Below are 27,626 nucleotides of genomic sequence, written 5' to 3'. Positions count from 1 at the left end.
TATCACTTCTATGTATATATGTTATATTCCACAAGAAAAATAGGATTTAAAAAAGATCTGAATAATACATGGCTACTGTCCCCAAGAAATTTTATCTGTGGTGTTGTTGCATATGCAAATAAGTGCAATAAGGAACATAAATTACTTTGCTCATCACATGCAAGGTAATGCTTCATAAGGAGACATAAGTTATACCAGTGATTTGTGAGTTTGGTCAAAACCATAGTAGCTAAGAAAAGACCATAGAACTGAATGTTGAATGTTGATTCAAAGTTTACCTTCAGAATAGTAAGGTAGATGGTAATGGGGAAACATGCTCTTCAAAATTATGCCAACAAAAGGTACAGCAGAAGCAAAGAATTGGGAGATTGACCAAGCAGGAGTGGTGAATCTTCTGATGGCTCCTCCTTTCCTGATTCATATTATAGCCTGAACTCTAGCCTGTCTATGACCCAGGTTTTATTTTAATTCAATTTTATTGAGATATATTCATGTACAATACAGTCATTCAAAGTGTATAATCAGTTGTTCACAGTACTATCATATAGTTGTGCATTCAACACCCCAAGTCTATTTTTTGAACATTTACCTTTTACCAGAAGAATTAAAAATAAGAATAAAAAAATAAAAGTAAAAAAGAACACCCAAATCATCCCCCATCCTATTTTTCATTTAGATTTATGCCCCCATTTTTTCTACTCATCCATACATACAAAGGGAGTGTGATCCACAAGGCTTTTACAATCACAGTGTCACAACTTGTAAGCTACATTGCTATGCAATCATCTTAGACAGTCAAGGCTACTGGGTGGCAGTTTGATAGTTTCATGTATTTTCTTCTAGCTATTTCAATGCATTAAAACCTAAAAAGGGTTATCTATATAGTGCATAAGAGTGCCCACCAGAGTGACCTCTCAGCTCCATTTGGAATCTCTCAGCCACTGAAGCTTTAATTCATTTGGTTTCACATCCCAATTTTGGTCAAGAAGATGTTCTCAATCCCATGATGTTGGGTCCAGATTTATCCCCAGGAGTCAGATCTCACATTGCCAGGGAGATTTACAACCCTGGGGTCAGATCTCACATAGGAGGGAGGGCAGTTGTACAGCCAATTTATTTTTTGTTTGTGTTTCTTTTTTTAAATTAAATTGAGTTCTACTGGCATATATTCACATTCCATGCAATTATCCATGGTGTACACCCAACTGTTCATATTACCATTATATAGTTATGCATTCATCACCCAAAGAATAAGAATAAGAAGTAAAAGTTAAAAAGAACACTGAAATATCCCCATCCTACCTTATTTTTAAATAGTTTGCATCCCCATTTTTCTACTTATCCATCCATACACTAGATAAAAGGAGTGTGATCCACAAGGTTTTCACAATCTCACTGTCACTTATTGTAAGCTGCATTGTTATACAATCATCTTCAAAAAAGCCAAGGCTACTTGGTTGGAGTTTGATAGTTTCAGGTATTTACTTCTAGCTATCCCAATACATTAAAACTTAAAAAGGTTTAACTATATAGTGCATAAGTGTGTCCACCAGAGTGACCTCTTGACTCCATTTGGAATCTCTCAGTCACTGAAACTTTATTTCACTTCATTTTGCATCCCCCTTTTTTGTCAAAAAGATGTTCTCAATCCCATGATGCCAGTTCCAGATACATCCCTGGGAGTCATGTCCTGCATTGCCAGGGAGATTTACACCCCTGGGAATCAGGTCCCATTTAGGGGGGAGGTCAGAGGGTTCATCTACTGAGTTGGCTTAGCTAGAGATAGGGCCACATTTGAACAACAAAAAGGGTACTCGGGGAGACTCTTAGGCACAATTATGAGCAGGTTTACTCTCTCTTTGCAGTAATGAGCTTCATTAGAGCAAACCCCAATATAGAGGGCTTGCCATACCAAACCATGAGTCCTCAATGTTTGTCAGAATATCAGCAACAGTCTAAGTGAGGAAGTCCAACAATTCTGCATTTCCCCAGGCTCCTCAGGGTGGGGCTGCATATATATTTTATTCTCTGCCCAAATTCCTTTGGAATGTGTGTGACCCAGGGTTTTAAATCTAGTACTGAAATAATCAGATTTCATTTTGGAAATATTACTTTAGTTGTAATGAATTGGAAATTTGAAGACTGAAGGCAGGGTGATTGGGTAAGTGAAAATTGTGAACTAAATGTCAATGTAAGTGGAATAAAGTGTTGGGACACATCTTAATACCACAAAGGACTGACAGGGGAGGAATTTGGGACAATTGGGTCCTTATTGAATCTGTTAAATAAAATCACCACAAATAAGATTCAGGTCTACCATTTTCCAATTGGCTGAATCCAACTTGTGAAGAATTAGACAGTTTCAAATGTCCAATATATCTTTTCTATTTGATACTCTCAGTTATTTCTTGACTGTAAAATTAAGATCTTGCAGTGTTTTAGGGAAATACATTGGGAAACCAGTTTCCAATATTTTTTCTGAGGTTGATCTGAATGAATGAGAAAGCACAATCTTTAGCTTTTGAAAAAATTGAGATGTGTATGTACCACCCTTGTATTTGCTGGGTAATGATGGTAAACATATTTGCTGATTTCATTTAAAACACCCTAGTAAATGGAAACAAAAGAAAACTATTGAGTGAGTGGAATCATATTCTTCCAAACATGAATTTTTTCTCTAACCAAATAAAAAGATGTAGATATTTTAAAAACAACTAGTTGTCTTTTTAGATACACTGTTCAAAGTAAAATTTTCAATATTTACTGAAAAAATACCTTGCATGAATTGTTCAGTTGGGAAAATGCTTTGTAAAATTATAATTATTTGAATTTCTAGAGATGGAGAAAAAATGCTTCTCCAAGTTTCTTGTATAAGTGTTCCAAAATAGATCTGGAAAATACTGTGGAAACATTTTCCTAAGTGCTAAATGAGAAACTGTACAGTTCACTGAAGTATTTTTAGATTTTCAAACTTTGGAATTTATTACTGTGTATGAGCTTGTTTTACCACCAGCATTTGAACAAATTAATTGTGCTTGCATCAGGAAAACAAACCCAGTGATTCTTACATCCTCCCAAAGCACATTAGAAGCTGTGATTGGGATTCTTCTTCATTGAAACTTTTAGGAATAATGTGACACTGGTTAGGTAGAGAAGTTTGCATTTTTTTAAACACATCTGCTTTCTTAAGTGTTTTTAAAATTTTGGAATTACAAAATGAACAAAAGTATATATCTAAGGATGTTTTAGTAAAAGAGGCTTAAATAAAATTAGATACAATGAAATTCACATTTAATACAATTCTGATTTCATGTCCCCATCTTAAGTTATTATTTTGTTAATGTATCCTATGCCTGTTTGACATAGTTCAGAAAATGCAAACCTATAAACTGATGGCTCAGAAGACACTGAAATTGTATTTTTATGAGAAAAATCAATTATTGATCTGCAAGTTGCTTTTTCTTTTACCTTGTAAACTAGTTTAAGTATCTTACTAGTTCATAACATGAAGACTGAATCATATTCTATAGGATGGATATGTCATCCTTTTTAAAATTAATGGTCTATTAATGAACTTATGCTGCTCTTTTCAAATCTTGATGGCTACTATTCAAAAATGAGTGCTTTGTACAGTACCTTTCTTCACATATGTAATTATTATTGTGAAACAGATTCCAAGAATGGACTTATTGGTTTAAATGACCACAGGTTTCTGAATTTTTTACAAAGTTCTAATATGCATATTATAAAAGGCTGAACCAATTTAGCCATCTGTGAAGAAAAACTAATTCTTTTATACCCATCATTCTGGATATTATCTGTCCTCCTTGCAGGTGCCTGTCTGCAGTTCCATGTCTTCTCTTTTACCCTGGTGGGAGGTTTGAAGTTAGAAGGGGGCTGAGGTCTGAGTATCTCTTCTCCCAGCACCTGAGATTGGTACCTGCTGATTCTCCACCTGTGTCTCTTCTATACCAATGGCAGTTCTCCCATGCAACTGCAAATATCATGGATCCTTAAAACTGCTGCTCTTCCCACCGCCTCTCATGTCCAAGGCTCCATATAGCTTCCCTTGATGAAGACTTTGGGTGATTCTCCACTTGGCTTTTTTGAACACTTTCCATTCCTAAGTTCTCATCAGTCCCCCCTCTTCTATCTTAATCTTGGTGCAATCACTCTATTTTTCCTATACTTTGGAACTATTTGCCAATGATATTGTTTCCATTTAGAACATGTTTGGATTTACATTCCTCTGACTGATTGTGATTTAACATCTTTTCATATGATTATATATAATCTTTTAAGTTTGAATTAATCATCTTTAAATGTTGCCTTTTTGACTGAATAATTTGTCCTCTGTGAGACTTCTTCACTTCTTATATATTAATAATACCACACTTTGTTATATGTGTACTGCCTTCTCTAAAGCTAATATATCAATTTATGTTTATTGTTTTATTTGTTGTACAGATTTTTTGGAGTCTAATATAACAATCATTTTCTTTCTTATTTGGGATTTAACATTTTGTTTATAAAGGTCTCCCCATCACTATATATACAAATTGCCATTCATGTTGTTTTCTGGTATTTTAATTTTTATTCTTATGCATAATTCTTTAATTTACATGAAATTTATTATTTAGTAAGCTTTGAGATCATCTAATTTTATTTATTTATTGCATTTCTTGAGGTAAAATTCACATAACATACTATTCACTATTTTACCCATATTACAGTGCACAATTCAGTGGAATTTACTCCATTCACAAAGTTGTGCAGTCATCACCTCTATCTAATTCCAGAACATTGTTACTACCCCCAAAAGAATCCATGTACCATTAAGAAGTCACTTCTCATTTCCCTGTCCTCATAGCCCCTGGCAACCACTAATATGCTTTCTGTCTCTATGCATTCACCTACTGTGGAAATTTCAGGTGAATGGAGTCATTCATATATGTTTTTCTGGTCTACTTCTTTCATGTACCTTGATGTTTTTAAGGTTCATCCACATTGTAACATACAGCAGTGATCATTTCTTCTTTTGTTAGATACGTTTCTACTGCATGAATATAACATGTTTTCTTTATCAATTCCTCAGTAAATGAACAAGTGTGTTATTTCCACCTTTTGGCTATTGTGAATAGTGCTGCTATGAACATGTTTGTACAAGTTTTTCTTTGGTGACTCTTTTAATATCTCATGTATATACTTAGCAATAGAAATGCTGGTTCATATGATAATTCTTTGTTTAACTTTTTGAGGAAATATTAACATATTTTGCATAGTGACTGCAACATTTTATGTTCCAAACAGCAATGCATAACAGTTATAATATCTTCACATCTTCATTAACACATGTATTCTGATCTATTTTATTATGGGCATCCCATTGAATGTGAAGTAGCACCTCTTTGTGGGTTTGATTTGCATTTTCCTAATGATAAATGAATGGTTTCAAGCATCATTTCATATGTTGCTAGTCATTTATATGTCATCTTTGGATAAACATCTACTATTGTCCTTTATCCATTTTTAATGGGGTTGTTTGTTTTCCTGTTATGTTATGAGTTGTTTACGTATTCTGGATAGTAGACTCATCAGATATTTTATGTGCAAATATTTTCTTTTACTCTGTGGGCTTTATTAATTTTCTTGATAGAATCCATGATGCACTAATATTTATAGTTTAGATCACTTCAAATTTACATAATATTTTTTCTTTTGTTGCTCGTGTTTTTGGTGTCATAGCTAAGAATTAATTGCCAAATCCATGGTCATGCATGTTTACACTTAGGTCTTTAATCCATTTTGAGTTAATTTTTATATGTGGCTTGATGTAAGGATATATTCTTTTGCATTTGATTTTATATTTGTACATGCATCATTGTTGCAAAAACTATCCTTTTCAGAATCAGTGGTCTTAGCACCTTGTCAACATGTAATTGACCATAGATGAATAGTTTGATTCCGGGATAAAAATTCTATTGTTCCCTATATTTACCTTCATGTCAATACCATATTTTTTATTACAGAAGCTTTGTAGTGAATTTTGTCTTTGGGAAGTGTGAGATCACACAGTTTGGTATTTATGAAGATTGATTTGGATATTTAGGGATACCTGGAATTCTATGTAAACTTTACAGTCAGCTTATCTCCTTCTGCAAAAGAAAGCATTTCAAATTTGGAAGAAAGAGATTGCATCATAGAGTACTTTCAGATGTAATGACATTCTTAACAAAATTAAGTATTACAATTCATGATGATTGGATGTCTTTCAACTTATTTAGATCTTTAATTTTTTCCAAAAATTTTCCACAGTTTACAGTGTAGAATCTTTTTAGTGCAAATTTTATTTAGATATATTCATATACAAGTTAGTCATCCAATGTATACAATCAATGTTTCATGATATCATTATATATTTGGGCATTCCTCAAAAAAATCAATTTTGAACATTTTGATTAATCAAAAAATTAAAAGAACACCCAAAGCATGCTATACCCTTTATAGCCCCTATTATTTATTTAATTTTGTCTTATTTTCTTAGTCATCTGTCCATACAGTGGAAAAATTGAGTGAGAGAGGCATATTCACAATTAACAATCACACTGTAAAACCTATAAAGTTATACAATCATCTCCAAGAATCAAGTCTACTGGATTGCAGTTTAAGTTTCAGGTATTTCCTTCTAGCTATTCTAATACACTAGAAGTTAAAAAAGGTTATCATTATAAGGCATAACAAAAACCTCCAAATAGAACTCTTGACTTTATTTGAAATCTCTCATCCACTGAAACTATAATATGTTAAATTTCTCTTCCCCTTTTGGTCCAAGAAGTATCCCTCAATGCCACAATGCCAGTGTCAGGCTCATTGCTGGGAGTCATATTACACGTTGTTGGGAGTTATACTCTCCTGGGGTTCATGTCCACAAAGGGGTCAGGGCAGTGAATTTACCTTCAGAGTTGGCTAGAGAGAGTGGCCACATCTGAGCAACAAAAGAGGTTCTCTGGGGATGGCTCTTAGGAATAATTATAAGTAGACTTAGCTTTGTAGGAATAAGTTCCATAAGGGCAACCTACAAGATAGATGTATTTTCCTATTACATTGGTAGACCCCAATTCTGCAAATAGTGTAAGTTTTACTTCTTCTTCTCCAATTTGGATGCCTTTATTTCTTTTTCTTGCCTAATTGCTCTTGCTAGAACTTCCAGCATAATGTTGAATAACAATGTTGATAATGGGCATCCCTGTCTTGTTCCTGATGTTAGAGGAAAAGCTCTCAGTCTCTCCCCATTGAGTATGATGTTAGCTGTGGGTTTTCCTTACATCACCTTTATCATACTGAAAAAGATCCCTTCTATTCCTATCCTTTGAAGTGTTTTCATCAGGAAAGGATGCTGAATTTTGTCAAATGCCTTTTCTGCATCAATCAAGATGATCATGTGTTTCTTCTGCTTTGATTTATTGATGTGGTGTATTACATTAATTGATTTTCTTGTGTTGAACCAGCCTTGCATACCTGGAATAAATCCCACCTGGTCATGGTGTATAATTATTTTAATATGTTGCTGGATTCAATTTGTGAGTATTTTGTTGAGGATTTTTGTGCTATATTCATTAAAGAAATTGGTTTATAGTTTTCTTTTTTTGTTGTGTGTTTCTCTGATTTTGGTATTAGGGTGATGCTGGCTTCATAGAATGAGTTAGGTATCCTTCCCTCCTCTTCAATCATTTTTGAAGAGTTTGAGCAGGATTGGTACTAATTCTCAAATGCTTGGTAGAATTCACATGTGAAACCATCTGGTCCTGGGCTTTTCCTTTTTGGCAGGTTTTTGATGACTGACTCAATCTCTTTACTTGTGATTGGTTTGTTGAGGTCATCTATTTCTTCTTGAGTCAATTTTGGTTGCTTGTGCTTTTCTAGGAAGTTGTCCATTTTGTCAAAGTTGTCTAGTTTATTAAGATATAGTTGCTCATAGTATCTTCTCATTATCCCCTTAATTTCCGCAGGGTCAGTAGTTATATTTCCTTTCCCATTTCTGATTGCATTTATTTGCATCCACTCTCTCTTTTTTTTTGTGAGCCTAGCCAGTGATCCATCAATTTCATTGATTTTCTCAAAGAACCAACTTCTGGTTTTGTTGATTCTCTCTATTGTTTTCCTGTTCTCAATTGCATTTATTTCTGCTCTGATCTTTGTTATTTCTTCCCTTCTGTTTGCTTTGGTGTTAGTTTGTTGTTCTTTCTCTAATTCCTCCAGGTGAACAGTTAACTCTTCAATTTTTGTACTCTATTCTCTTTTAATATAGGCTTTAGTGCAATAAATTTCCTCTCAGCACCACCTTTGCTGCATCTCATAAGTTTTGATAAGTTGTGTTTTCATTGTCATTTGCCTCAAGGTATTTACTAATTTCTCTTGTAATTTCTTCCTTTGCCCACTGGTTTTCTAAGAGGGTGTTGTTTAGCCTCCATATGTTTGTGAATTTTATGACCTTCTGCCTTTTATTTATTTCCAACTTCATTCCATTATGGTCTGAGAAAATGTTTTGTGTAGTATCAATACTTTTAAATTTCTTGTGACTTGCTTTGTGACCCAACATGTGGTCTATCCTAGAGAAAGTTCCAAGAGCACTTGAGAAAAAAGTGTATCCTGCTGTTGTTGGATGTAGCATTCTATAAATGTCTGTCAAGTCTAGTTCATTTATCATACAATTCAACATCTCCATTTCTTTAGTGATCCTCTCCCTAGATGTTCTATCCATTGATGAGAGTGGTGTATTGAAGTCTCCAACTATTATTGTAGAGGTGTCTACTTTTCCTTTCAGTGATCTCAGTGTTTGCCTCATGAATTTTGGAGAATTCTGGCTTGGTGCATAAACATTTATGATTGTTATGTTTTCTTGATGAATTGACCCTTTAATAATATACAGTGTCCTATTTGTCTCTTTTTTTTTTTTTTTTTTAATGGAGAAGTTGAATGTTTTATTGTTATTAAAGGGTGTCTTGTTTTGCTCTAAGGCTGTTGCTTCATTGTATGAAAATAGCACCAGCAAATGTGGTATACTGGGAAGTTACGATACTACTGTTTCTCACCTGACACTGTACAACTAACAAAAACTTAAGTCTATTCCCAGTTATTTCCAGTGAATATATCATTAAGCATTTTGACCCAAATCCAGGGACTCAAGTAAGCAAGTTACAATATTATGTAAGGCTTACGATAACAATCTTAACTGAATTACATAATTTTTACAAGTAGTTTTACTTCTGACAATTTCATGGATTCTGAAAATAATAACTAGATCCTGGTCTAAATCACTGGGTGATATGAAAAAGATGCAGATTGTGTTTACCTGCTATCATTAGAAAGTTAAGGGGTATTTTCTTTCAATAGCATAGTTGGAACAAGTAGTTTCTGTTTTCCTATGGTATTGCTAAAAGTTGCTATTATAAATTTTTATCCACCAGTAATTTAAAATATTGCTGGATTATACTGTTTCAGACTAGTTTATTTAGGGGTTCCATTTTCACTCTTCAATAGATTTTATATATTTCTCATATGCTTCTTCACTCATTAGTTCATCAAGTTCTGAAGGATTACTCAGTGTCATCTTGATCAGCCAACCATCTTCATAACAAGATTTGTTGACAAGTCCTGGATTCTCTGCAAGAGCTTCATTAATTTCTGTTACTTCTCCTGACAGAGGAGAATAAAGTTCACTAGCAGCTTTCACACTTTCCAAAGCACCAAACTCCTCTTGTTTGTTCAATTTTGTCCCAACCTCGGGTAGACTACAGTAAACAACATCTCCCAAAGCTTCCTGTGCAAAATTGCTGATTCCCACTGTTCCAATACCATTTTCTGTTGTTATCCATTCATGTTTGTCTGTGAATTTCCGCACCGAGAGCAGAGCGGGGCCGGTGCGCAGCGCCCGAACAGCGCCAGTCCCCAGCCCCCAGGGCCGCCGAGGGCAGGACGTGGCGGGCGCCGAGGCCGCGCGCAGGCTGCAGACGACGATCCGCACACTCCGTGCCGCGCACAGCGCCATGTTCGCAGGGGTGCGGAGGGTCGCGGTGCCGCAAAAAAGATTTGTCTCTTTTAATTGTTTTACTTTTGAAGTCTAATTTGTCTGATATTAGTATAGCTACTCTCACTTTTTTCTGGTTGTTGTTTGCATGAAATATCTTTTTCCAACCTTTCACTTTCAGTCTATTTTTGTCTTTGTGTCTAAAGTGAGATTCTGGTAGACAGCATAAAGATGCATCCTGTTTTTTAATCCATTCTGCCAGTCTATGCCTTTTTAATGGGGTTTATCCATTTACATTTAGTGTTATTACTTTAAGGGCAGTACTTTCTACTATCATTTTGTCTTTTGGAATTTACAAGTCATATCTTATTTTTTCCTCTCTCTCCTTTTACCTTTCCTGATAATCTTCATTTCTGCACTCTTCTACAACTCTCTCTCTACTGTCTTTTCCTATCAGCCTGTAGCACACCATTTAGTATTTCTTGTAGTGCTGGTCTCTTATTCAAAAACTCTCTCAGTGTTTCTTTGTCTGAAAATGCTTCAATCTCTCCCTAATTTTTGAAGGAAAGTTTTGCTGGATATAGAATTCTTGGTTGGTAGTTTTTCTCTTTCAGTATCTTAAATATATCATGCCACTGTCTTCTTGCCTCCATAGTTTCTGCAGAGAAATCTACATAGTCTTATCTACCTTCCCTTGTATGTGATGGATTGCTTTTCTCTTGCTGCTTTCAGAATCCTCTCCTTGTTTTGACATTGGACAATCTGATCAGTAAGTGTCTTGGAGTAGGGCTATTGGGATCCATTCTATTTGGGGTATGCTGTACTTCTTGAATCTCTAATTTTCTGTCTCTTATAAGAGTTGGGAAATTTTCAGTTAATATTTTTTCTCTTACTCTTTCTGCCCCTTTTCCCCTCTCTTCTCATTCTGGGACACCCATAACATGTGTATTTGTGTATTTCATGTTGTCACTCAGCTCTCTAAGACCCTGCTGATATTTTTCCATATTTTTCACCATCTGTTCTTTTGTGTATATGAATTCAAATGTCTTGCCTTCCAGATCACTGATCCTTTCTTCTGCCTGTTCAAATCTACTGTTGTGTCCCTCCATTGTGTTTTTCATCTCCTCCATTGTGGCTTACATTCCCATGAGTTCTGCCATTTGTTTTTTCAAGTTTACAAATACTTCTTTATGGTCATCTAGTGTCTTCTTCATTTTTTATATTTTTTTTAGTCTTCATTTTATTGAGATATATTCACATACCATGCAGTCATACAAAACAAATCGTACATTCGTTTGTTCACAGTACCATTTCATAGTTGTACAGTCATCACCTAAATCAATCCCTGACACCTTCATTAGCACACACACAAATAACAAGAGTAATAATTAAAGTGAAAAAGAGCAATTGAAGTAAAAAAGAACACTGGGTACCTTTGTCTGTTTGTTTGTTTGTTTCCTTCCCCTATTTTTCTACTCTTCCATCCATAAACTGGACAAAGTGGAGTGTGGTCCTTATGGCTTTCCCAATCCCATTGTCACCCCTCATAAGCTACATTTTTATACAATTGTCTTCAAGATTCATGGGTTCTGGGTTGTAATTTGATAGTTTGAGGTATCCACCACCAGCTACCCCAATTCTTCAGAACCTAAAAAGGGTTGTCTAAATTGTGCATAAGAGTGCCCACCAGAGTGACCTCTCGGCTCCTTTTTGGAATCTCTCTGCCACTGAAGATGATTTCATTTCCTTTCACATCCCACTTTTGGTCAAGAAGATGTTCTCCATCCCACCATGCCAGGTCTACATTCGTCCCCAGGAGTCATATTCCACGTTGCCAGGGAGATTCACTCCCCTGGGTGTCTAATCCCACGTAGGGGGGGGGGCAGTGATTTCACCTTTCAAGTTGGCTTAGCTAGAGAGAGAGAGCCACATCTGAGCAACAAAGAGGCATTCAGGAGGAGGCTCTTAGGCACAATTATACGGAGGCCTAGTCTCTCCTTTGCAGCAACCATCTTCCCAAGGGTAAAACCTATGGTAGAGGGTTCAACCCATCAAACCACCAGTCCCCTATGACTGTGGTCATGTTAGCAGCCATCGAGGTGGGGTTGGCTAATACTACTGCATTCTCCACAGGCTCCTCAAGGGGGCACTACATATTTTTTTCCTTTTTTTTTTTTCCCGAACTCTTTCTTCTTTTTTAAATCAACTGTATGGAAAAAACAATTTAAAAAAACATACAATAAAAGAACATTTCAAAGGGACCATAACAAGGGAGTAAGAGAAAGACAACTAACCTAAGATAACTACTTTACTTCCAACCTGTTCCTACTTTACCCCAGGAAAGTTACCTAATATAGCAACATTTCTGTGAACTTGTTCCTAATATGTCCATCAGAAATTAACAGACCATAGTCATTCCTGGGCTTCCCCAGAATGTTAAATAGCTTATCTGTTCTTCTTGGATTATTGTTCCCCCTTCCTTAATTGCTCTCTAGTGCTAGTTCCCCTATATTCTACATTATAAGCCACTTGTTTTACATTTTTCAAAGTTCACATTAGTGGTAGCATATAATATTTGTCCTTTTGTGCCTGGCTTATTTCACTCAGCATTATGTCTTCAAGGTTCATCCATGTTGTCATATGTTTCACGAGATCGTTCCTTCTTACTGTTGTGTAGTATTCCATCATGTGTATATACCACATTTTATTTATCCAGTCATCTGTTGAAGGACATTTGGGTTGTTTCCATCTCTTGGCAATTGTGAATAATACTGCTATGTACATTGGTGTGCAGATATCTGCTTCATGTCACTGCTTTCCGATCTTCCGGGTATATACCGAGAAGTGCAATAGCTGGATTGAATGGTAACTCTATATCTAGTTTTCTAAGGAAGTGCCAGACTGACTTCCAGTGTGGCTGAACCATTATACAGTCCCACCAAGAATGAATAAGAGTTCCAATTTCTCCACATCCCCTCCAGCATTTGCATTTTCCTGTTTGTTTAATGGCAGCCACTCTAATTGATGTTAGATGGTATCTCATTGTGGTCTTAATTTGCATCTCTCTAATAGCAAGTGAAGCTGAGCATTTTTTCATGTGTTTCTTGGCCATTTGTATTTCCTCTTCAGAGAACTGTCTTTTCATATCTTTTGCCCATTTTATAATTGGGCTGTCTGTACTATTGTCATTGAGTTGCAGGATTACTTTATATATGCAAGATATCAGTCTTTTTTCAGATACATGGTTTCCAAAATTTTTTTCCCATTGAGTTGGGTGCCTCTTTACCTTTTTGAGAAATTTCTTTGAGGTGCACAAACTTCTAAGCTTGAGGAGTTCCCATTTATCTATTTTTTCTTTTGTTGCTTGTGCTTTGGGTATAAAGTCTAGGAAGTGCCCGCCTAATACTAGGACTTGAAGATGTTTTCCTACATTATCTTCTAGGAGTTTAACGGTACTTTCTTTTATATTGAGATCTTTCATCCATTTTGAGTAAATTTTTGTTTAGGGTGTGAGGTAGGGGTCTTCTTTCATTCTTACCATTGAGTACTATGCTGACTGTGGGTTTTTCATATATGCTCTTTATCATATTGAGGAAGTTTCCTTCAATTCCTACCTTTTGAAGTGTTTTTATCAAAAATGGATGTTGGATTTTGTCAAATGCTTTTTCAGCATCTATTGAGATGATCATTTGATTTTTCCCTTTTGAATTGTTAATGTGTTGTAATACATTGATTGATTTTCTTATGTTGAACCATCCTTGTATGCCTGGAATGAACCTCACTTGTTCATGTTGTATGATTTTTTTAATGTGTCTTTGGATTCGATTTGCAAGTATTTTGTTGAGGATTTTTGCATCTACATTCATTAGAGAGATTGGCTGGTAGTTTTCCTTTTTGTAACATCTTTGCCTGGCTTTGCTATTAGATTGATGTTAGCTTCATAAAATGAGTTAGGTAGTGCTCCATTTTCTTCAATGTTTTGAAAGAGTTTGAGTCAGATTGGTGTCAGTTCTTTCTGGAAAGTTTGGTAGAATTTCCCTGTGAAGCCATCTGGCCCTGGGCATTTATTTTGGGGAAGATTTTTGATGACTGATTGGATCTCTCTGCTTGTGATGGGTTGGTTGAGGTCTTCTATTTCTTCTCTGGTCAGTCTAGGTTGTTCATATGTTTCCAGGAAACTGTCCATTTCCTCTATATTATCCAGTTTGTTGCCCTACAGTTGCTCATAGTATCCTCTTATATATTTTTTGATTTCTTCAGGATCTGCAGTTATGTCACCTTTTTCATTCATTATTTTGTTTATATGCGTCTTCTCTCTTTTTGATTTTGTCAGTGTAGCTAGGAGCTTGTCAATCTTGTAGATCTTCTCAAAGAACCAACTTTTGCTGATATTTATCCTCTCTATTGTTTTTTTGTTCTCTATGTCATTTATTTCTGCTTTAATCCTTGTTATTTCTTTTCTTCTACTTGGTTTTGGATTGGTTTCATGTTCATTTTCTATCTTCTTTAGTTGATCCATCAGTTCTTTGATATTGGCTCTTTCTTCCTTTTTAATATATGCATTTATTGTTATAAATTTCCCCCTCAGTACTGCTTTTGCTGCATCCCATAGGTTTTGGTATGTTGTGTTCTCATTTTCATTCATCTCTATGTATTTAGCAATTTCTCTTGCTATTTCTTCTTTAACCCACTGATTGTTTAGGAGTGTGTTGTTTAACATCCAGGTTTTTGTGAATTTTCTAAGTCTCTGATGGTTATTGACTTCTAATTGTATTCCATTGTGATCAGAGAATGTGCATTGAATAATTTCAATCTTTTTAAATTTATTGAGCCTTGTTTTATGTCCCAGCATATGATCTGTTCTGGAGAAAGTTCCATGAGCACTAAAAGTATGTGTATCCTGGTGATTTGGGATGTAATGTTCTATATATGTCTGTTAAATCCAGTTCATTTATCAGATTGTATAGGTTTTCAATTTCCTTATTCATCTTCTGTCTGGCTGATATATCTATAGGAGAGAGTGATGTGTTGAAATCTCCCACAATTATTGTGGAAACATCAATTGCTTCCTTTAGTTTTGCCACTGTTTCTCTCATGTATTTTGTGGCAACTTGATTGGGTGCATAAATATTTATGATTGTTATTTCTTCTTGTTGATTTGCCCCTTTTATTATTATGTAGTGACCTTCTTTGTCTCTCAAAACATCCCTGCATTTAAAGTCTATTTTATCTGAGATTAGTATTGCTACACCTGCTTTCTTTTCACTGTAGCTTGCATGAAATATTTTTTCCATCCTTTCACTTTCAATTTCTTTGTGTCCCTGTGTCTAAGATGATTCTCTTGTAAGCAGCATTTTTATGGTTCACTTTTTTAATCCATTCTGCAAATCTATATCTTTTAATTGAGGAGTTTAATCCATTTACATTCAACATTATAACCATGAAGGTATTTCTTGAATCAGCCATTGTATCCTTTGGTTTATGTTTGTCATATATATTTTTCCCCTCTCTCTACCAATATCCTTTTTATACCCATACTGGAGCTCTTTATTACTGAACCTTTCTCCAAGTCTCTCTGCCCTTTCTTTCTCTGTCTTTAGGGCTCCCTTTAGTATCTCCAGTAGGGCAGGTCTCTTGTGAGCAAATTCTCTCAGCATTTGTTTGTCTGTGAAAAATTTAAGCTCTCCCTCAAATTTGAAGGAGAGCTTTGCTGAATAAAGAATTCTTGGTTGGAAATTTTTCTCACTCAGAATTCTAAATATATCATGCCACTGCCTTCTTGCCTCCATGGTGGCTGCTGAGTAGTCACTACTTAGTCTTATGTTGTTTCCTTTGTATGTGGTGAATTGCTTTTCTCTTGCTGCTTTCAGAACTTTCTCCTTCTCTTCTGTGGTTGACAGTGGGATCAGAATACGTCTCAGAGTGGGTTTATTGGGATTTATTCTATTTGGAGTTCACTGGGCATTTATGATTTGTGTATTTAGGGTGTTTAGAAGATTTGGGAAGTTTTCCCCCAAAATTTCTTTGAATACTCCTCCTAGACCTTTACCCTTTTCTTCCCCTTCTGGAACACCAACGAGTCTTACATTCAGACATTTTATATTATCTATAATATCCCTGAAGTCCATTTTGATTTTTTTGATTTTTTTCCCCATTTTTTCTTTTGTGCTTTCATTTTCCTTTCTGTCATCTTCCAGGTCACTGATTCATTGTTCAACTTCCTCTAGTCTTGTACTATGAGTACCCAGAATCTTTTTAATTTGGTCAACAGTTTCTTTAATTTCCATAAGATCATCTATTTTTTTATTTAGTCTTGAAATGTCATCTTTATGCTCTTCTAGGGTCTACTTGATATCCTTTGTATCCCGTACTATGGTCTCATTGTTCATCTTTAGTTCTTTGATTTTTAGTTCATAGTTGCTCTAGGTGCTGTGTCTCTTCTGATTTTTTGATTTGGGTGCTTGGGCTTGGGTTATCCATATCATCTGGTTTTTTCATATGCTTTACAAATTTCTGTTGTTTTTGGTCTCTTGGCATTTGCTGAACTTGATAGGGTTCTTTTAGGATTTGTAGACTAATTGAAGTCCTTATCTCTAATTCATCAGAACTACAGCTTTGTGGAGAACACTTTCTCTAATTAACCAGCAGGTGGCATCCATGAGCCACCTGTTCTCCACAAGCCAGTTCTCCCCTGCTTTACCTTTGTGGTGAGTGGGGGAGTGAGTCTTGTGGGGTCCAACTGGTGTACCAAGCTTGCGTGTGTAGTTGGTGTTGCCTGCCTTGTATATGGGGCGTGTGTCTGGGTGGTCAGGGAGGGAGGTGGCTCTAACAATCAAATCTCCCTGGTGATCCTGGAGTTTTAAAGCTGTTCCAATAGTCTAATCCTTCAGTTCAGCCCTGCCACAGTCTGTCTCTGCCACTGACCCACAAGTCCTTGGTTTTGGTGTATGGCTCCTGAGACATGCAAGTGGGTCCCTCTTCTAGGCTGTGCACCCCCTGGTCCTCTGTTGAGGGATGACTGTGCTATGTCACAGGTGAGTGCTGTCCCTCCAGGGCAGTTGTAGGCTGCTGGACTGTGTAGGGAGGCTCCCAGTCTGCTGAAATGATGGCTGAATGGGGCTTTGTTAATTCACACTGCTCCACCTTCGCAACTCTGGGACAGCCAGCTGAGGGTGCAGGGAAGGCTAATGTCCAAGCCCAGTTTTGTGGTGTGTGCATGTTATTTGAAGCACTTCCATCACATTGGGTTGCCTGGGGCAGCTCTGGGCTATGGGGCTGGTGATGGGCAGGAGTGTTTCCTGTCCACCAGGATGATGGCTGTGAGTGGACACTCCCCTTTTCTTGGGAAGTTGTGGTGTTTAATGAGTTTTCTTAGCCACTGGATTATTGCCTTTTGTCTCAGAGCTCTCTTAGTTCTTCTCTTGTCTTGACCTGCCCAAATTGCAATACTTTGAGGCTTTCTGTATTGGGCTCCTTAGTGTAATTGTTTTAGAAACAGAAAAAAAAAAAAAGGTAAGAAAAAAAAGCCCTCCTCACAGATATAATAGGTTATTGAAATGCTAAGAGGCAAAGCAATTAGGACCATTAAGGAAAGATCCAGGGGTCAGAGAAATCAGTTTTTTCTTCAGGATTTGCATATGAGCCTCAAGGCCTGAGCTCTGCCCTTCCCTTTCTATGTTCACCAGAACTCCAAAAATCCTCTGCTTTTATTTTGGAGTTTTTCTTTGCTGTTTTTTGCTATGGCTGTCTCCTCTCTGCTGGGCTGGCTGCTCTCAGATTCTGTGGTGTCTGGTCTCAGTCTATCTATGGTTGTAGTTTGGATCAGTAGAATTAGTTTCCAATAAGAGCTGCCACTGCAGTTCTCCCTTCTCCTTCCCAGCGCTGAGGTCCCTCCTCCCATGGAAGTGAGCCTGGCAGGGAGGGATATGGGTAGCCTGGCTGCAAAAACTTGCTGATCTTAGCAGTTCAGTGTGTTCATGAGTGTAGTATGAAGCATGACCAAAGTCAAATTGCTCTGTGGTGTCCAGTCCACACAGTTCCTGGTTTTCTACCTACTTTTCTGGAGGACTAACTAAAACATATGCCTCACCAATCCACCATCTTGCCCCACCTCCTTCAGTTCTCTGCATATATCTTATATTTCACAATAATGAAATAACTGAGACTGTAGAACAGTAAACCATTACATTGTTTTAAATTCCTTATATAAAACTTGAATTGTAATTTGAAAGTTGTCACCTTTCTGTATATACATTCTATTTCACAATAAACAAATAACTGAAATTGTGAAATTGTAACTCACATTCTTTGAAATTTTCTCTGGATCTACTTGTCAAATTGTACTTTGAAAGTGGTCACTGTTATGTATATATGTTACCTTCCACAACAAAAATATATTTTAAAAAAGAGGCTATTTTTAGTGTTATTCTTTTGCATTATATAGATATCCCTTTTTAGTTTATACTGTATTAGAATAGCTAGAATAGAGCTGAAACTGTTCAACTTCAGCCCAGTAACTTTGCTTCTTGAACACAATTGTATAACTATGTAACTTTTATGGTTTTACTGTGTGATTGTGAAAACCTTGTGACTCACATTCCCTTCATCCACTGTATGGACAGATAAGAAGAAAAATGGGTACAAAAATTAAATGAATAATGGAGTAGGATGAGAGAATGGGATATTTTGGGCATTATTTTGAAGTTTTATTTTTATTTGTTCTGTGTAATGAAAATGTTCAAAGGTTTATTGTGTTGATTAAGGCACAAATATGGTGGTACTGTGAACAACTGTTTGTAAACTTTAGATCATTTTATGGTATATAAATATGCATCAATAATTCAATAAAAATAGAAATGAATTTCTGATACATATCACAATGTGAATGATTTTGAAGACATGTTAAGTAAAATAACCAAAGAGAAATGGGCAAATATTATATGATATCAGAAGTATGAAATAATTGTAACATATAAACACAGAGTCAGAATCTAGTATATAGGATACCAGGAGCTGGGTTGTGGTTTGGGCATGGGGAGTTAATACTTAAGTTGTACAGAATTTCTATTTTGTTTGTTTGTAACATTTTGTTTGTTGATGGTAGTTGAGGGTAGCAGAACTTTGTGAATATAATTAACAGGATTGAATTATTTATGTAAATATGGTTAAAGAGGAAATTTTGGGTCATATATATTTTACTGGAATAAAAATTAAAAGAAAAAGCTTAAAACTGTTTAAAACATTGAAAGCTATTGTAAATAATTGATGATGGATATTATTGCATTAATAAAAATGGTTTCTCATGAATTATAACAATTTTACCAAACTAATGTATGCTGGTAATCATAAGGTGGCATATGGGAACTTTGTACGTTGTATATTTTATGCATCATATTTCTGTAAAACAATTTCTCTAACCCTCAAAAATGATTAATAAAAATATAGAGAAAAAAGGCATTTGAGACCTTGGAAGGCAGATATAGTGGGTTGAAGATGAATCTTTATTCTTCCTTTTTCCACTATATCTTTCTATGCCCTACACCTCCAAACCCCTTTTATTGCTAATCCAAATTTTTCCAGAAAACTGAGACCAGACACCAGAGAATCTGGGAGCAGCCAACCCTGTGGAGAAGGGATAGGGATAGAAAAAACAGTAACAAAAACCCAAAGTAAAAGCAGAGGCTTTTTGGAGTTCTGGTGAACATAAAAAGGGTAAGGGCACAGCTCAGGCCCTGAAGCTCATATGCAAATCCAGAAAAGAAAAACATCCCTCTGCCCCTTGGACCTTTCCTTAATGGCCCTAATTGTTTTGTCTCTTAGCATTTCAATAACCCATTAGATCTGTGAGGAGGGCCCTTTTCTTATCTTTTTTTTTTCTTTTTCTAAAACAATTACTATAAGAAGCACAATACAGAAAGCCTCAAAGTCTTGCAATTTGGGGAAGTCAATGCAAGAGCAGAACTAAGAGAACCCTGAGGCAAAAGACAATAATCCAGTGGCAGAGAGAATTCACTAAACATCACAACTTTCAAAGAAAAGGGGGGTATCCTCTCACAGCCATTGAAGTGGGCCCCCTCCCCTTAATCTGTAACAGGAGGGTCCCCTCCCCCTCGACCGGCAATGACTGCAAAGTAAAAATTGTCATGTAAGCAGCATTAAGCCATGAGAAGAAGGAAGTAAAACTACCATTTGAAGGAAGTGAAACTGTGGTTGTATGCATTAGCCAAGTGTAACCCTTTTCAAAATCAACAATTGTACCAATTCCAAGTGAAACTTTTTGTGAAATTTTTCTGTACCAACCTCTGTGCCAAACTTGCTAAAAGGTCCTAAGCAACCAATAACTAACTGCCAACTCTGCTTCTGTCAAAATAGCTTGCTTATGTTTCCAGGATTTAGTTTCTGCCTATATAAGTCCCCAGTACCCTCACGTCAGGGCTGCTCACTGAATTCCCTGTGTGGAGGGAGTGATGCTGAGCAGTCACCAGCTGGCTAATAAAGGCTCTTCAAATTCTATTTGGCTGTCTTGAACTTTAACTTGCAGGCACCACAACACCATCATCCTGGTGGACAGGGAACACTCCTGCCCATTGATGGCCCCATAGCCCAGAGATGCCCCAGACAATTCAGTGTGACAGAAGTTCTTCCAATAACATGCACACATCACAAAATTGGGCATGGACATTAGCCTTTCCTGCACCCTGAGCTGGTTGTCCCACAGCTGGGATGACAGAGCAGTGTGAATTATCATGCCCCATTCAGCCATATTTTCAGCAGTCTGGGAGCCACTGTAAACAGTGCTGCAGACCAGAACCACCCTGGGGGATTGCATTCACCTGTGACATAGCACAGTCATCCCTCAACAGAGGACAAGGGGGTGCAAAGCCTGGAAGAATGACCCACTTGCAAGTCTCAGGGGCCATACGCCAATACCAAGGACTTGTGGGTCAGTGGCAGAGAAAAACTGTGCCAGGGCTAAATTGAAGGATTAGACTATTGCAACAGCATTAAAACTCCAGGAATACCAGGGAGAGTTGATTGTTAGAGCTGCCCCCTCCCTGACCACCAAGACACATGCCTCATATACAGGGTGGGCAACACCAACTACACATGCAAGCTTGGTACACCAATTGGACCCCACAAGACTCACTCCCCCACTCACCACAAAGACAAAGCAAGAGAGAACTGGCTTTAGGGGAACAGGTGGCTCATGGACACCACCTGCCAGTTAGTTAAAGTGTACTCCATGAAGCTGTAGATCTGACAAATTAGAGATAACGAGTTCAATTGGTCTACAAATCCTAAAAAAACTGTAACAACTTAAGCAAATGCTGAGGCCAAAAACAACAGAAAATTTTAAAGCATATGACAAAAACAGATGATACGGATAACCCAAGCCCAAGCACCCAAATCAAAAGATCAGAGGAGACACAGTACCTGGAGCAATTAATCAAATAACTAAAGATGAATGATGAGACCATGGCACAAGATATAAAGGACATGAAGAAGAGCATGGCACTGGATATAAAGGACATCAAGAAGACCCTAGAAGAGCACAAAGAAGGCATTGCAAGACTAAATAAAAAAATAGAAGATCTTATGGAGATTAAAGAAACTGTTGACCAAATTAAAAAGATTCTGGGTACTCATAGTACAAGACTAGAGGATGGTGAACAACGAAGCAGTGACATGGAAGATGGCAGAACAGAAAATGAAAGAATAAAAGAAAGAATGGGGAAAAATAAAAAAAAATTGAAATGGACCTCAGGGATATGATAGATAATATAAAATGTCCAAATATAAGACTTATTGGTGTTCAAGAAGGGGAAGAGAAGGATAAAGGTCTAGGAAGAGTGTTCAAAGAAATTCTTGGGGAAAACTTGCCAAATCTTCTAAACATCATAAATATACAAATCATAAATGTCCAGCAAACTCCAAATAGAATAAATCCAAATAAACCACTGTGAGGCATATTCTGATCACAATGTCAATTACAGAAGAGGAGGAGCAAGTTCTGAAAGCAGCAAGAGAAAAGCAATTCACCACATACAAAGGAAACAGCATAAGTTTAAATAGTGACTACTCAGCAGCCACCATGGAGGTGAGAAGGCAGTGGCATGACATTTAAAATTCTGAGAGAGAAAAATTTCCCACCAACAATACTTTATCCAGCAAAGCTCTCCTTCAAATTTGAGGGAGAGCTTACATTTTTCACAGAGAAACAAATGCTGAGAGAATTTGTTAATGAGAGACTTGGACTACTTCAGATACTAAAGGGAGCCCTACCAACAGAGAAACAAAGAAAGGAGAGAGGGATATGGAGAAAGGTTCAGTACTAAAGAGATTCAGTATGGGTACATTAAAAGATATTAATGGAGAGGGGGAAAAATATATATGACAAACATAAACAAAAGGATAAGAAGGTTGATTCAAGAAATGCCTTCATGGTTATAACATTGAATGTAAATGGATTAAACTCCCCAATTTAAAGATATAGATTTGCAGAATGGATCCAAAAAAAGAACCATCAATGTGTTGCATACTAGAGACTAATCTTAGATGCAGGAACACAAGGAAATTGAAAGTGAAAGGATAGAAAAAAATATTTCATGAAAGCTACAGCCAAAAGAAAGCAGGTGTAGCAATATTAATCTCAGATAAAATAGACTTTAAAGTCATGGATGCTATGAGAGACAAAGAAGGCCAATACATACTAATAAAAGGGGCAACTCAACAAGATGAAATAAAAATCATAAATGTTTATGCACCCAATCACGGTGCCACAAAATACATGAGAGAAACACTGCAAAACTAAAGGAAACAATTGACATTTTGACAATAATTGTGGGAGACTTCAATACATCACTCTCTGCTATAGATAGATCAACCAGAGAGAAGACCAATAAGGAAACTGAAAACGTAAACAGACAGATAAATGAATTGGATTTAACAGACATATATAGAACATTACATCCCAAAATACCAGGATACACATTCTTCTCTAGTGCTCATGGAACTTTCTCCAGAATAGATCATATGCTGGGACATAAAACAAGGTTAAAAATATTTTAAAAGATTGAAATTATTCCAAGCACATTCTCTGACCACAATGGAATACAATAACCATCAGAGACTTAGAAAATTCACAAATACCTGGAGGTTAAACAACAGGCTCCTAAATAATCAGGGGGTTAAAGAAGAAATAGCAAGAGAAATTGCTTAATATATAGAGATTAATGAAAATGAGAACATAACATACAATAACTTATGGGATGCAGCAAAAGCGGTACTGAGGGGGAAATTTATAGCACTAAATGGATATATTAAAAAGGAAGAAAGAGCCAAAATCAAAGAACTGATGGATCAAATGAAGAAGAAAGAAAATGAACAGCAAATCAATCCTAAACCAAGGAGGAGAAAAGAAATAACAAGGATTAAAGCAGAAATAAATGACATAGAGACAAAAAACAATATGTAGGATAAATAACACCAAAAGTTGGTTCTTTGAGAAGATCAACAAGATTGACAAGCCCCTAGCTAGACTGAAAAAATAAAAAAGAGAGAAGACCCATATAAACAAAATAATGAATGAGAAAGGTGACATTACTGCAGATCCTGAAGAAATTAAAAAAAATATAAGAGGATACTATGAACAACTGTATGCCAGCAAACTGGATAATGTAGAGGAAATGAACAATTTCCTGGAAACATATGAACAACCTAGACTGACCATGGAAGAAACAGAAGACCTCAACCAACCAATCACAAGCAAAGGGATCCAATCAGTCATCAAAAAGCTTCCCACAAATAAATGCCCAGGGTTAGATGGCTTCACAGAGGAATTCTCCCAAACTGTCCAAAAAGAACTGACAGCAATCTTACTTAAAATCTTTCAAAACATTGAAGAAAATGGAACACTACTTAACTCATTTTATGAAGCTAACATCATTCTAATACCAAAAGCAGGCAAAGAGGTTACAAAAAACGAAATCTACCAGTCAATCTTCCTAATAAATACAGATGCAAAAATCCTCAACAAAATACTTGCAAATCGAATCCCAAGACTCATTAAAAAAACATACACCATGACCAAGTGGGGTTCATTCCAGGCATGCTTCAACATAAGAAATCAATTAATGTATTACAACACATTAAATATTTGAAAGGGAAAAATCAAATGATCATCTCAATAGATGCTGAAAAAGTATTTGACAAAATCCAACATCCCTTTTTGATAAAAACACTTCAAAAGGTAGGAATTGAAGGAAACATCCTCAATATGATAAAGAGCATACATGAAAAACCCACAGCCAGCATAGTACTCAATGGTGAGAGACTGAAAGCCTTCCCTCTAAGATCAGGAACAAGATGAGGATGCCCGCTGTCACCACTGTGATTGTCAACATTGTGCTGGAAGTGCTAGCCAGGGCAATCTGGCAAGGCAAAGAAATAAAAGGCATCCAAATTGGAAAAGAAGAAGTAAAACTGTCATTGTTTGCAGATGATATGATCTTATATCTGGAAAACCCTGAGAAATCGATATACAGCTACTAGAGCTAATAAAGAAATTTAGCAAAGTAGCAGGATACAAGATTAATGCACATAAGTCAGTAACATTTCTATATGCTAGAAATGTACAAACTGAACAGATACTCAAGAAAAAGATACCATTTTAAATAGCAACTAAAAAAATCATGTACCTAGGAATAAACAACCAAAGATGTAAAAGACCTATACAAAGAAAACTACATAACTCTTCTAAAAGAAATAGAAGGGGACCTTAAAAGATGGAAAAATATTCCATGTTCATGGATAGGAAGGCTAAATGTCATTAACATGTCAATTCTACCCAAACACATCTACAGATTCAATGCACTCCCAATCAAAATTCCAACAACCTACTTTGCAGACTTGGAAAAGCTAGTTATCAAATTTATTTGGAAAGGGAAGATGCCTCGAATTGCTAAAGACACTCTAAAAAAGAAAAACGAAGTGGGAGGACTTACACTCCCTGACTTTGAAGCTTATTATAAAGCCACAGTTGCCAAAACAGCATGGCACTGGCACAAAGATAGACATATAGATCAATGGAATCAAATTGAGAATTCAGAGATAGACCCTCAGATCTATGGCTGACTGATCTTTGATAAGGCCCCCAAAGTCACTGAACTGAGTCATAATGGTCTTTTCAACAAATGGGGCTGGGAGAGTTGGATATCCATATCCAAACGAATGAAAGAGGACCCCTACCTCACACCCTTCAACTCAAAATGGATGAAAGATCTCAATATAAAAGAAAGTACCATAAAACTCCTAGAAGATAGTGTAGGAAAACATCTTCAAGATCTTGTATTAGGCGGCCATTTCCTAGACTTTACACCCAAAGCACAAGCAACAGAAGAAAAAATAGATAGATGGGAACTCCTGAAGCTTAGAAGTTTCTGCACCTCAAAGGAATTTATCAAAAAGGTAAAGAGGCAGCAAACTCAATGGGAAAAAATTTTTGGAAACCATGTATCTGACAAAAGACTGATATCTTGCATATATAAAGAAATCCTACAACTCAATGACAGTGGTACAGACAGCCCAATTATAAAATGGGCAAAAGATATGAAAAGGCAGCTCTCTGAAGACGAATTACAAATGGCCAAGTAACACACGAAAAAATGATCAGCTTCACTAGCTATTAGAGAGATGCAAGTTAAGACCGCAATGAGATACCATCTAACACTGATTAGAGTGGCTGCCATTAAACAAACAGGAAAATGCAAATGCTGGAGGGGATGTGGAGAAATTGGAACTCTTATTCATTGTTGGTGGGACTGTATAATGGTTCAGACACTTCAGAAGTCAGTCTAGCAGTTCCTTAGAAAACTAGATATAGAGTTACCATTCGATTCAGCGATTACACTTCTCGGTATATACCCAGAAGATCGGAAAGCAGTGACACGAACAGATATCTGCATGCCAATGTTCATAGCAGCATTATTCACAATTGCCAAGAGATGGAAACAACCCAAATGTCCTTCAACAGATGACTGGATAAATAAAATGTGGTATATACACACAATGGAATTCTACAAGGCAGTAAGAAGGAATGATCTCATGAAACATATGACAACATGGATGAACCTTGAAGACATAATGCTGAGCGAAATAAGCCAGTCACAAAAAGAGAAATTTTATATGCTACCACTAATGTGAACTTTGAAAAATGTAAAACAAATGGTTTATAATGTAGAATGTAGGGGAACTAGCGATAGAGAGCAATTAAGGAAGGGGGAACAATAATCCAAGAAGAACAGATAAGCTATTTAACGTTCTGGGGATGCCCAGGAATGACTATGGTCTGTTAATTTCTGATGGATATAGCAGGAACAAGTTCACAGAAATGTTGCTATATTAGGTAACTTTCTTGGGGTAAAGTAGGAACAGGTTGGAAGTAAAGCAGTTATCTTAGGTTAGTTGTCTTTTTCTTACTCCCTTGTGATGGTCTCTTTGAAATGTTCTTTTACTGTATGTTTTTTTTTTTTAATTTTTTTTTCATACAGTTTGTGCCGGTTTGAATGTGTTGTGTTCTCCAAATGCCATTATCTTTGTAGTCTTGTGGGACAGACGTTTTTGGTGCTTGTTCGATTTGCTTGGAATGTGCCCCACCCAGCTGTGGGAGATGATTCTGATGAGATGTTCCCATGGAGGAATGGCCCCGCCCATTCGGGGTGGGCCTTGATCAGTGGCGCTACATAAATGAGCTAACTCAGGGGGAGAAAACTGAGTGCAGCTGGGAGTGATGTTTTGAAGAGGAGCAAGCTTGCTAGAGATGAACATCCTGGGAGAAAGCCATTTTGAGGCTGGAGCTTTGGAGCAGACGCCAGCTGCCTTCCTAGCTAACAGAGTTTTTCCGGATGCCGTTGGCCATCCTCCGGTGAAGGTACCCAATTGCTGAGGTGTTACCTTGGATGCTTTGTGGCCTTAAGACTGTAACTGTGTAGTGAAATAAACCCCCATTTTATAAAAGCCTAGCCATCTCTGGTGTTTTGCATTCTGCAGCATTAGCAAACTAAGACACAGTTGATTTAAAAAAGAAAGAAAATTTAAAAAGAAAAACCAAGGAAAAAGATATGTATTGCCCCCTTGAGGAGCCTGTGGAGAGTGCAGGGGTATTGGCCTACCCCACCTCGATCGTTGGTAACATGACCACAGACATAGGGGACTGGTGATTTGATGAGCTGAGCCCTCTACCACAGGATTTACCCTTGGGAAGACGGTTGCTGTAAAGGAGAGGCTAGGCCTCCCTATAATTGTGCCTAAGAGCCTCCTCCTGAATGCCTCTTTGTTGCTCAGATGTGGCCCTCTCTCTCTAACTAAGCCAACTTGAAAGGTGAAATCACTGCCCTCCCCCCTATGTGGGATCAGACACCCAGGGGAGTGAATCTCCCTGACAACGTGGAATATGACTCCCGGGGAGGAATGTAGACCCGGCATCATGGGATGGAGAACATCTTCATGACCAAAAGGGGGATGTGAAAGGAAATGAAATAAGTTTCAGTGGCAGAGAGATTCCAAAAGGAGCTGAGAGGTCACTCTGGTGGGCACTCTTATG

The 27,626-nt window shown here is 36.8% G+C and overlaps 1 protein-coding gene across 1 annotated transcript; it reads right to left on the bottom strand.

Annotated features, from left to right (window-relative positions):
• Positions 1 to 9,490: 9,490 nt before the first annotated feature.
• On the bottom strand, positions 9,491 to 10,048 carry LOC119525745 (glycine cleavage system H protein, mitochondrial-like). The gene has a single exon (XM_037824545.1). The coding sequence runs from the start codon at positions 10,046 to 10,048 to the stop codon at positions 9,527 to 9,529; it is 522 nt and encodes a 173-aa protein (XP_037680473.1). The 3' UTR covers positions 9,491 to 9,526.
• Between the last annotated feature and the right edge of the window lie 17,578 nt (positions 10,049 to 27,626).

The sequence above is a fragment of the Choloepus didactylus genome, assembly GCF_015220235.1.
Source record: "Choloepus didactylus isolate mChoDid1 chromosome 26 unlocalized genomic scaffold, mChoDid1.pri SUPER_26_unloc1, whole genome shotgun sequence".
Taxonomy (NCBI): Eukaryota; Metazoa; Chordata; class Mammalia; order Pilosa; family Megalonychidae; genus Choloepus; species Choloepus didactylus.
This window is presented reverse-complemented; position numbering and strand designations above follow the sequence as displayed.